The 12,432-nt window shown below is 40.0% G+C and overlaps 1 protein-coding gene across 7 annotated transcripts in view; it reads left to right on the top strand.

Annotated features, from left to right (window-relative positions):
• MYO6 (myosin VI) overlaps positions 1–12,432 on the top strand; it is a 157,367-nt gene that overhangs the window by 93,945 nt on the left and 50,990 nt on the right. For all 7 annotated transcript variants that reach the window (XM_086316879.1, XM_086316877.1, XM_086316880.1 and 4 more), the window contains exons 14-15: positions 1,172–1,263; positions 3,132–3,204. In XM_086316879.1, the coding sequence (XP_086173005.1) occupies positions 1,172–1,263; positions 3,132–3,204 (165 nt within the window). The remainder of the gene's footprint in view (positions 1–1,171; positions 1,264–3,131; positions 3,205–12,432) is intronic.

The following is a 12,432-nucleotide window of genomic DNA, read 5'->3' on the forward strand; positions in this document are numbered from 1 at the left end:
ATTTAAATGTTTCAGGAAAAAAGGAAAGACTTGTGGATTTTGGTCACACTAATGCTTAAAATATTGATTGAAACTACTGTGGGTAGGCATGTCTCAGTACTCTTAAATGAGTAGAGCTGAATAAAGTCCTCAGTGTTGCTGATAAAGAGAATTGACTCATTAAGACCATTGACTCCAGTGTAGAGCTGGGTACAGGTTAACCCAGCACAGAGGCCAAACTCATGACTATATATAAAACTCCATCCTTACCGATAGTTGTTAACAGAGAGCTATGTCCAATTAATTTCTGCCGAATGCGTAAACTATTCAGATAAATATTTGGGAGGAATTGTGGGTGTGTATGACCAGAAATGAAATGAGTCACTCATGTCTGAATGCTTTGTTCGGAATGACCATGTTGTAAAAATCTCGCAGTAAGTCTGACCATTTTTTTATTGAGCTTTATCAGTGCGGGCGTTCCTTCTGTCTGTGCACAAGTGGTGTCCTTTGTAATTTGTTTGCAGTTGCCATGAGAAGATATGAGTGTTTACATTTTTGGGAAGGGCAGAGTTTTGTTTTTGATGTGATATATATTTTGAAATTTACAATAAAGCATTACCTTTTGTTCAGAGCTAGAGAAACACTCATCACTGACTTGAGAATTTCATAGTCTTCAGACATGGGTTTCTTGGTCTGCACCAGTTTGTGCCAGCACATGAATACACAAAGTCATAACATTTTAAAGCTGCAAGGATCTTAGAAATAATGTAATACAACTCCTTAATTTTAGAAATGCATCAGTATCTATAATATTTTTGCTAACTACAATCTCACAGATTATACAGAAAAATATGAAGTGCTTACATTTTAAGTCATTTTCTTCAATTTAGATTGCCTTAACTCCTGTGCCTTAAAAATATGTCTCAAGTGACTTATATTTTATATCTTTTACTATATTATATTTATTTAACAAACAACTTTTTGTCAAGCTGAGGTGTTTCTAATACTTAATTTTAGTGCCTATCAAAATTTAAGTCTTGAAATAAGAGCATTTGAGGATTATGAAACAGTTATACATACATTTTAACATACTGTTAAATTAAGCATTGATACAATAAAATTTTATCCTAAGTTAAATTTATTAATGTGAAGTTGATCTGATGATGACTCTTGATTCTGGTTTTATTTTCAGAGTACTTTGAACATAACAGTTTTGAACAATTTTGTATCAACTATTGCAATGAGAAGCTTCAACAATTTTTTAATGAAAGGATTCTGAAGGAGGTAATTGGCGTACAATTTAGATTTAAGAACGGCCCTCTATTTTAAATTTCAGGGTACAGAGATAGACTGTAGTTACCCGGATGGATGGGGTGTGGTGTAAGGTGGCCCAGGGAAGCAGAGAGGCCCTGTGTGGGCTGTGGGGGCACATCCTAAGTGTCGATGTGAGCTGAGCTTAGGGACCAAGCCAAGTAAAAACTCTAAAATAGGTGCCTCCTCAGAAGTGAGGGAATCTTGCCTTTTACTAGTGACTTTTACTAGACTTGAAATTTTTCTTGTTTCTTTTCCTGATTGGGCTCTCTCCTCCTCCACTGCCAGTCAGCAGTCTCTCACCCAGTCCTGGGCACCCCTCTCTTCCCCTGGGTCTCTGCTTCTGCCCACTCGTTACCTGCTCACCCTCTCTCTGTATATGGCAGCGGAGCCCCCAGGTTGGGAGAGTCCACGGGCACTGGCCTGGCCTGCCTCCCTAGCCCTGCCAGGTTACACTGTGCGCTGCCAGTGGCCTGTTGGTGGCGTGTTTTTGGCCGGACGCCGTCTCTGGTCGGGTAAGGAACTTCCCGCTCATACTCATAGTAGGTAACTGTGGACCTGTCCTGCACTTACAGTCTCAGGTCTTAGGAAAGTTCTTTGTAACACTTGAGAGTGCACAGTAAGTATAGGTAACTTTGAATCAGTAGATTTGTGATTAGTCTCACCATTTTTTACCTTGTATTTTGAATTTTCTGCTGTTTCCTACTAATACTCTTCCCTTTCCTTCCTTTGAGCTGTTTGAGATGTATTTTCCTGGGTGAAGCAAATAGAGTTAAAGGGAACTCAAAATTACCCCGTTAGTCTAGTCCAGCCCTTTGTTTTACAGATGAAGAAACCACAGCGGTTCAGTGACTTCTGCAGGTCTACACCCACCTTCCTGGCTGCTGGTTCATAGTGCTGTTCCCTTCATATGAGCACCGCTGTTTTCTCAGCTCCCCTCTGAATCTGGACTTGAAATGTGAAATCCTTTCTTTCCTGCTCCCATCCCATTCATCTTTTCCTCCTTTCTTACTATGTTTTTGTCCTTTTGGGTTTCCCAGCACATTCCAACTTTTACACCTCTCCTTATATATTATAGTTAAGCCAGTTCTGGCATAAACAAACAGGTGAAAACAAGTACTTAGCAGTTAAGAGGGTTTCTCTGAAATGTTTCCTCCGGCTGCCTTAGTCCTTCCATTACTGTGTGAAGTTTGGCATGTATGCTTCTCACATAACCTGCCTTAATTCTTCCCTTCCTACCAGCCCAGCAAGCTTTATCTAGAAACTGCATGAAGAGGAGACAGTCTTGATTTATGTTTATAACAGTTCTTTAAAATAAAAGTGAATTTCAGATTCAGATTGAGTTCAAGTGGACACTGCCTCCTAGAATGACAGAACCTTCTGCTAGTATGTCTCTTAGGAGGAAATATTTAAACATTCAGGGGGAAAAATAAGAAATATACATAACCCTGAGTTCATTGCGTTGCTCACTCATCTGTGATAAAATTCCTGCCTGCCTGCCCTGGTCTTGTCTTGGGTTTGAGTGATTATTAACAGATCCCTGTGTCTGTGCCTGGCTGCCCAGCGTATTTCAGGGAAAGCGTGCTTATCTGTGAGGGAACGTTTCCACATATGTAAATCGTGTGTTATGTTGGCCATTGAAGTTGTGATTTCGCCTTGCCTTAGGGGCAAGGATTTTTCTTCCCTAACGTTTTGTAAGACTTCTCAGTTACCCAGTCAATTGGTATGAACCTTTTGTACGCTGACTAATCAATAAATGTTATGATTATATCTGGCACCAAACTGAGTCTTTCCTCTCACATGGCATCTCCATATCTGTGATTGTGATTATTTTTTTCTAGGAACAAGAACTCTATCAAAAGGAAGGTTTAGGTGTGAATGAAGTGCATTATGTGGATAATCAGGACTGTATAGGTATGTATTGTTTTTACTCCATTTTGGGGAATTACGGGAAGATATAGTGAATGTTTTTACTAGTCATTCTTCTATGCTCTGTGATTGATACTTCTGATTATGGGACTTGAAACTGTGGTATTCAAGAGAGGTTTTACTTCTCTAGCACTGCTAGGAAATTGTTTTTTCACATGAAGGCACCAAATTCAGCTATACTGGAAGTATTCTGAAAATTTCTTCTGTTTACTGTGATGGGCATTTTCTTTGTTAAACAGTTAACACGTGGCTAAGTTAAGGAGGAAACAAAACTGTTCAAGCAGTGAAGGGATTCCTTACTTGGCGTGAGGAAGCCCGTGGTATAGCAAGGTCCCCGCGGGGTCTGCAGGGGCTTCGCTCAGCGTCTGCCGTTCTTCGTCTCTGTTCTCTGGACGTTGGCTCTACACTCCAGCTGGTGGCAAGTAGGCCTCACAAGTTCAGTGGGTCCCATCAGATAATGCCACGCAGCAGGAGAACAGTCCCTTTCCTGGTCTGTTGTTGGTAGAGAGACCTTGCCCTGTTGTCACCCAGCTGGTGCTCAGGCTGTCTTTTCCTTCCAGCCGATCTCTAAAATCAGCTGTTGGGTAAACCTTGCTGTGAAAGTGGAATTTGGCAATTGAGCCAGTAACTCTTGCTAGATTTGGACAAGAGAGAACAACAGTGGTAAAAACAACAACACAGTCACAATGATAATACTTTATATAACTTCTCAAAGGACTCATATCCTGCCTGGTCCACTTAGCATATCCCTCCACATACCTTGTCCTTTCTCAGATCTTCGTGCCTCTGATGGTGTCATTGGATGTCTTGGCTGGAATGCCTCCCCTTCTGTTTACCTTTCTGCCCACGTCCATGTCCTGCATCTGTCAGAATACTCTCGTTTACAGCTCAGTCAGTGTGCCCCCCTTCACCCCCACTAGCTGCCCAAGATGCATCTTTCTCTGACCAGTGCAGTTAGAGTCTTCATTTCTCTTCCTGTGTCCTGTAGCCGTTATTTATAATTAATTAATTAATTTTTTAATTGAAGGATAATTGCTTTACAGAATTTTGTTGTTTTCTGTCAAACCTCAACACGAATCAGCCATAGGTAGACACATATCCCCTCCCTTCTGAGCTTCCCTCCCATCTCCCTCCCCATCCCACCCCTCTAGGTTGATACATAGCCCCTGTTTGAGTTTCTTGAGCCATACAGCAAATTCCCCATGGCTGTCTATTTTACATACGGTAGTGTAAGTTTCCAGGTTACTCTTTCCATACATCTCACCCTCTCCTACCCTCTCCCCATGTCCGTAAGTCTATTCTCTGTCTGTTTCTCCATTGCTGCCCTGTAAATAAATTCTTCAGCCATTTTTCTAGATTCCGTATATGTGCATTAGAATGCAATATTTATCTTTCTTTTTCTGACTTACTTCACTCTGTATAATAGGTTCTAGGTTCATCTACTTCATTAGAACTGACTCAAAGGCATTCCTTTTTATGGCTGAGTAATATTCCATTGTGTATATGTACTACAACTTCTTTGTCTACTCATCTGTTGAAGGAAATCGAGGTTGCTTCCGTGTTCTAGCTATTGTAAATAGTGCTGCAGTGAACAATGGGATACATGTGTCTTTTTCAGTTTTGGTTTCCTCAGGGTATATGCCTCGAAGTGGGATTGCAAGGTCATATGGTGGTTTTATTCCTAGTTTTTTAAGGAATCTCCATACCTTCTTCCATAGTGTCTGTATCAAATTACATTCCCACCAACAGAGCAAGAACGTTCCACACCCTCTCCAGCATTTATTGTTTCTAGACTTTTTGATGGTGGCCATTCTGACTGGTGTGAGGCGATAATCTCATGGTGGTTTTGATTTGCATTTCTCTAATAATGAGCGATGTTGAGCATCTTTTCATTTGTTTATTAGTCATCTGTATGTCTTCCTTGGACAAATGTGTGTTTAGGTCTTTTCCCACTTTTTGATTGGGTTGTTTGTTTTTTTGATATTGAGTTGTATGAGCTGCTTGTATATTTTGGAAATTAATCCTTTGTGTGTTGTTTCATTTGCTGTTAGTTTCTCCCATTCTGACAGTTGTCTTTTCACCTTGCTTCTAGTTTCCTTTGCTGTGGAAAAGCTTTTAAGTTTAATCAGGTCCCACTTGTTTACTTTTGTTTTTATTTCTGTTACTCTAAGAGGTGGGTCATAGAGGATCTTGCTTTGATTTATGCCGTCGAGTGTTCTGCCTGTGTTTTCCTCTAAGAGTTTTATAGTTTGTGGTCTTACATTTAGGTCTTTAATCCATTTTGAGTTTATCTTTGTGTGTGATGTTAGGAAGTGTTCTGACTTCATTCTTTTCATGTAGCTGTCCAGTTTTCCCAGCACCATTTATCGAAGAGGCTGTCTTTGCTCCACTGTATATTCTTGACTCCTTTGTCAAAAATAAGGTACCCATACGTGCATGGGTTTATTTCTGGGCTTTCTGTCTTGTTCCATTTGTCTGTATTTCTGTTTTTGTGCCAGTACCACACTGTCTTGATGACTGTAGCTTTGTAGTATAATTTGAAGTCAGGAAGGTTGAATCCTTCAGCTGAATTCTTCTTTCTCAAGACTGCTTTGGCTATTTGGGATCTTCTGTGTTTCCATATGAACTGTGAAATTTTTTGTTCTAGTTCTGTGAAAAATGCCATTGGTAATTGGATAGGGATCACACTGAATCTGTAGATTGCATTTAGTAGTATAGTCATTTTCACAATATTGATTCTTCCTACCCAGGAATATACAATAGCTCTCCATCTGTTTATGTCATCTTTGATTTCTTTCTTTCATTCAGTTCAGTCGCTCAGTTGTGTCTGACTCTTTGCGACCCCATGAATCACAGCACGCCAGGCCTTCCTGTCCATCACCAACCCCCGGAGTTCACTCAGACTCAACATCCATTGAGTCAGTGATGCCATCCAGCCATCTCATCCTCTGTTGTCTCCTTCTCCTCCTGCCCCCAATCCCTCCAAGCATCAGAGTCCCTTCCAATGAGTCAAGACTTCGCATGAGGTGGCCAAAGTACTGGAGTTTCAGCTTCAGCATCATTCCTTCCAAAGAAATCCCAGGGCTGATCTCCTTCAGAATGGACTGGCTGGATTTCCTTGCAGTCCAAGGGACTCTCAAGAGTCTTTTCCAACACCACAGTTCAAAAGCATCAATTCTTCGGTGCTCAGCTTTCTTCACAGTCCAACTCTCACATCCATACATGACCACTGGGAAACACATAGCCTTGACTAGAAGGACCTTTGTTGGCAAAGTAATGTCTCTGCTTTTGAATATACTATCTATGTTGATCATAACTTTTCTTCCAAGAAGTAAGCGTCTTTTAATTTCATGGCTGCAGTCACCATCTGCCGTGATTTTGGAGCCCCAAAAAATAAAGTCTGCCACTGTTTCCACATCTATTTCCCATGAAATGATGGGACCAGATGCCATCTTCGTTTTCTGAATGTTGAGTTTTAAGCCAGCTTTTTCACTATCCTCTTTCACCTTCATCAAGAGGCTTTTTAGTTCCTCTTCACTTTCTGCCATAAGGGTGGTGTCATCTGCATATCTGAGGTTATTGATATTTCTCCCGGCAATCTTGATTCCAGCTTGTGCTTCTTCCAGCCCAGCATTTCTCATGATGTACTCTGCATATAAGTTAAATAAGCAGGGTGACAATATACAGCCTTAACATACTCCTTTTCCTATTTGGAACCAGTCTGTTGTTGCATGTCCAGTTCTAACTGTTGCTTCCTGACCTGCATACAGATTTCTCAAGAGGCAGGTCCAGTGGTCTGGTATTCCCATCTCTTTCAGAATTTTCCAGTTTATTGTGATCTACACAGTCAAAGGCTTTGGCATAGTCAATAAAGCAGAAATAGATGTTTTTCTGGAGCTCTCTTTCTTTTTCGATGATCCTGTGGATGTTGGCAATTTGATCTCTGGTTCCTCTGCCTTTTCTAAAACCAGCTTGAACATCAGGAAGTTCACGGTTCACGTATTGCTGAAGCCTGGCTTGGAGAATTTTGAGCATAACTTTACTAGCATGTGAGATGAGTGCAATTGTGTGGTAGTTTGAGCATTCTTTGGCATTGCCTTTCTTTGGGATTGGAATGAAAACTGACCTTTTCCAGTCCTGTGGCCACTGCTGAGTTTTCCAAATTTGCTGGCATATTGAGTGCAGCACTTTCACAGCATCATCTTCCAGGATTTGAAATAGCTCCACTGGAATACCATCACCTCCACTAGCTTTGTTCGTAGTGATCCTTTCTAAGGCCCACTTGACTTCACATTCCAGGATGTCTGGCTCTAGGTCAGTGATCACACCATTGTGATTATCTGGGTCATGAAGATCTTTTTTGTACAGTTCTTCTGTGTATTCTTGCCATCTCTTCTTAATATCTTCTGCTTCTGTTAGGTCCCTACCATTTCTCTCCTTTATCGAGCCCATCTTTGCATGAAATGTTCCCTTGGTATCTCTAATTTTCTTGAAGACATCTCTAGTCTTTCCCATTCTGTTGTTTTCCTCTATTTCTTTGCATTGATAGCTGAGGAAGGCTTTCTTATCTCTTCTTGCTATTCTTTCGAACTCTGTATTCAGATGCTTATATCTTTCCTTTTCTCATTTGCTTTTTGCTTCTCTTCTTTTCACAGCTATTTGTAAGACCTCCCCAGACAGCCATTTTGCTTTTTGCATTTCTTTTCCATGAGGATGGTCTTGATCCCTGTCTCCTGTACAATGTCACGAACCTCCGTCCATAGTTCATCAGGCACTCTGTCTATCAGATCTAGTCCCTTAAATCTATTTCTCACTTCCACTCTATAATCATAAGGGATTTGATTTAGGTCATACCTGAATTGTCTAGTGGTTTTCCCAACTTACTTCAATTTCAGTCTGAATTTGGCAATAAGGAGTTCATGATCTGAGCCACAGTCAGCTCCTGGTCTTGTTTTTGTTGACTGTATAGAGCTTCTCCATCTTTGGATGCAAAGAAATATAATATAATCAATTTTTTATTAGAAATATAATCAATCTGATTTCAGTGTCGACCATCTGGTGATGTCCACATGTAGAGTCTTCTCTTGTGTTGTTGGAAGAGGGTGTTTGCTATGACCAGTACGTTCTCTTGGCAGAAGTCTATTAGCCTTTGCCCTGCTTAATTCTGTACTCCAAGGCCAAATTTGCCCGTTACTTTAGGTGTTTCTTGACTTCCTACTTTTGCATTCTAGTTCCCTATAATGAAAAGGACATCTTTTTTGGGTGTTAGTTCTAGAAGGTCTTGTAGGTCTTTAAAGAACCGTTCAACTTCAGCTTCTTCAGCATTACTGGTTGAGGCATAGGGTTGGATTACTGTGATATTGAATGGTTTGCCTTGGAAACAAACAGAGATCATTCTGTCATTTTTGAGATTGCATCCAAGTACTGCATTTTGGACTCTTTTGTTGACTGTGATGGCTACTCCATTTCTTCTAAGGGAGTCCTGCCCACAGTAGTAGATATAATGGTCATCTGAGTTAAATTCACCCGTTCCCGTCCATCTTAGTTTGCTGATTCCTAGAATGCCGATGTTCACTCTTGTCATCTCCTGTTTGACCACTTCCAATTTGCCTTGATTCATGGACCTAACATTCCAGGTTCCTATGCAGTACTGCTCTTTATAGCATCAAACCTTGCTTCTATCACCAGTACCATCCACAGCTGGGTATTGTTTTTGCTTTGGCTCCATCCCTTCATTCTTTCTGGAGTTATTTCTCCACTGATCTCCAGTAGCATATTGGGCTCCTACTGACCTGGGGAGTTCATCTTTAAGTATCCTATCATTTTGCCTTTTCATACTGTTCATGGGGTTCTCAAGGCAAGAATACTGAAGTGGTTTGCTATTCCCTTCTCCAGTGGACCACATTCTATTAGACATCTCCACCATGACCCGCCCGTCTTGGGTGGCCCCACAGGGCATAGCTTAGTTTCACTGAGTTAGACCAGGCTGTGGTCCATGTGGTCAGATTGGCTAGTTGTCTGTGATTGTGGTTTCAGTGCGTCTGCCCTCTGATGCCCTCTCTAAGTGCCTGCCTCTTACTTGGTTTTCTCTTACCTTGGACGTGGGGTATCTCTTCACGGCTGCCCCAGCAAAGTGCAGCTGCTGCTCCTTACCTTCAGCACGGGGTAGCTTCTCCCGGGCTCCGCCCCTGACCTTGGATGTGGTGTAGCTCCTTTCTGCTGCTCTTGTGCGCCGTTGCAGCTGCCCGCGCTTGTAATCTTCTTTATTTTAAGGTCTATTTTATCTTATATGAAGATTTCTATTCCAGCTTTCTTTTGCTTCCTATTTGGGTAGAATATATTTTTCCATCCTCTCACTTTCAGTGCATATGTGTCTTGAGGTCTGAAGTGGGTTTCCTGTAGACAGCATATATGGGTCTTGTTTTTGTATCCATTCAGTTAGTCTGTGTCTTTTGGTTCGAGCATTTAATCTATTTACATTTTAAGTAGTTTTTGATGTATATATTCCTGTTGCCATTCTCTTAATTGTTTGGGGTTGACTTTGTAAATCTTTTTCTTCTCTTCTATTTCTTGACTATATAAATCCCTTTAACATTTGTTGTAAAGCCAGTTTGGTGGTACTGAATTCTCTTAACTTTTGCTTGGCTGAAAAAGCTTTTGAATTTTCCAGCAGTTTTGAATGAGATCCTTGCCAGCTACAGTAATCTTGGTGGTAGATTTTTCCCTTTCAGAACTTTAATATATCCTGCCATTCCCTTCTGGCCTGCAGAGTTTCTGCTGAAAGATCAGCTGTTACGCATATGGGGTTTCCCTTGTATGTCACTTACTGCTTCTCCCTTGCTGCTTTTAATATTCTTTCTTTGTGTTTAGTCTTTGTTAGTTTCATTAGTATGTGTCTTGGTGTGTTTCTCCTTGGTTTTATCCGGTATGGACTCTGTGCCTTTTGGAGTTGATTCACTATTTCTTTTTCCATGTTGGGGAAATTTTCAACTATAATCTCTTAAAATTTTTCTCATACCCCTTTTTTCTCTTCTTCTTTGAATGTTTAATTCAAATGTTGGTGCTTTTGATACTGTCTCCAAGGTCTCTGAGACTATCCTCAGTTCTTTTCATTCTTTTTACTTTAATCTGCTCTTCAGAAGTTATTGCCACCATTTTCCCTTCTAGCTCACTGATTCCTTCTGCTTCAGATATTCTGCTATTGATTATTCCTAGAGTATTTTTAATTTCAGTAAATGTGTTGTTTGTTTCTGTGTGTTTATTCTTCAGTTCTTCTAGATGTTTGTTAATTGATTCCTGCATTTTCTCCATTTTGTTTTGAAGGTTTTTGATCATCTTTACTATCATTATTCTGAATTCTTTTTTAAGTAGTTTGGCTGTTTCCTCTTCATTTGTTTGGACTGCTGCATTTCTCATTTGTTCTTTCATTTGTGTAGTATTTCTCTGCTTTTTCATTATTTTTTTTTTAACTTATTGTATTTGAGGTCTGCTTTTTCCAGGCTTCAAGTTTGAATTCTTTCTTCCTTTTGGTTTCTGCCCTCCTAAGTTTGGTCCAGGGGTTTGTGTAAGCTTCCTATAGGGTGAGATTTATGCTGAGGTCTTGTTTGTTTGTTTGTTTCTCCTCTGATGGACAAGGCTAAGTGATATGGTAATGCTGTCTGCTGATGATTGGGTTTGTATTTTTGTTCTGTTTGTTGTTCAGATGGGGCATCCTGCACAGGGCACCACTCGTGGTTGGGTGATGCTGGGCCTTGCAGTCAAGGGGTTTCCTTTGTGTGAGTTCTCTCTGTTTGATACTCCCGTGGATGGAGGAGCCTGGTGGGCTGCAGTCCATGGGGTCTCTAGGAGTCGGACACAACTGAGCAACTTCACTTTCACTTTTCAATTTCATGCATTGGAGAAGGAAACGCAACCCACTCCAGTGTTCTTGCCTGGAGAATCCCAGGGACGGGGGAGCCTGGTGGGCTGCCGTCTATGGGGTCGCACAGAGTTGGGCACAACTGAAGTGACTTAGCAGCAGCAATAGCAGGATTAGTTCTCTGGTAGTTTAGGGTCTCGGAGTCAGTGTTCCCACTCCAAAGGCTCAGGGCTTGATCTCTGGTCAGGAATGAAGATTCCACAAGTGGTTTGTTATGACATTAAGTGAGATTAAAACAAATATCCAAAAATGAGAAACCAAAGATGAACCCCAGACAAATGGCAGTTACAAAATCAGGCAAATAATAATTTTAAAAAATAGAACATACACATATACATATACACCCATGAGCAAAGACAGAACAGTCCAGGAAAAATAAAGTACAGTAGATTGACCCGGTGAACAAAGGAAATCAAAAATTATATTTACCAGTTAAGAACAAAACTAACTAAAGCAGAAACTGGAAAACAAAACTAACACAAGGTTTCAAGTGGGGAATAAAGCTATGAAAACAAAACCAACAAATGTGTTGAGAGGAAAGGAAGGAAAGAAAAGAAAGAAAGAATAGATATGCAAAGTTAAATAGAGGTAGATGAAGAAGATTTATATACATTAAACATTAACTGCAAGGGGGAAAGAACAGTAGGAAAGGCAAACAAAGGAATAAATGTAGAAAATATATAATAGGTTTAAAAAAATTAAAAATTATAAAAAAGAGAAAAGAAAAAAAGTGAAGAAAAAGAAAAAAAAAAAAGGAAAGCTCCACAGAACCGCAGAAATCCAGTGTAGAGGCAGAGGTTTATAACAACAATAAAAAGTGTGACTGAATAAACACATATACATATCCACCCATAAACAAAATCAAAGCATTCCAACAAAAATAAAGTATAATAGACTGACCCGGTGAGCAAAGGAAACCAAAAATTGTATCTACCAGAACAAAACTAACTGAAGCACAAACTGGAAAACAAAACTAAAGCAAGGTGCCAACTGCGGAATAAAACAATGAAAATAACATTAACAAATATGTTGAGATGTAAGGAAAGAAAGAATAGATATACAAAGTTAAATAAAGGTAAATAAAGAAGATTTATGTACATTAAGGATTAATTGAAAGGGGAAAAGAACAGTAGGAGAAACAAAGAGATAAATGTAGGAAAAATAATAGGTTTAAAAAATTAAAAAGTAATACTAAAAAATTAGAAAAAAAAAAAAAAGGAAAACTCCACAAAACTGAAAAAGCCCAGTGTAGAGGCAGAGGTTTATAACAATAATAAAAAATGTAACTGAGGAAA

Source organism: Bos grunniens, chromosome 9, assembly GCF_055505025.1.
Source record: "Bos grunniens cultivar Pamir isolate PY7600 chromosome 9, Bosgru_T2T1.0, whole genome shotgun sequence".
Classification (NCBI taxonomy): Eukaryota; Metazoa; Chordata; class Mammalia; order Artiodactyla; family Bovidae; genus Bos; species Bos grunniens.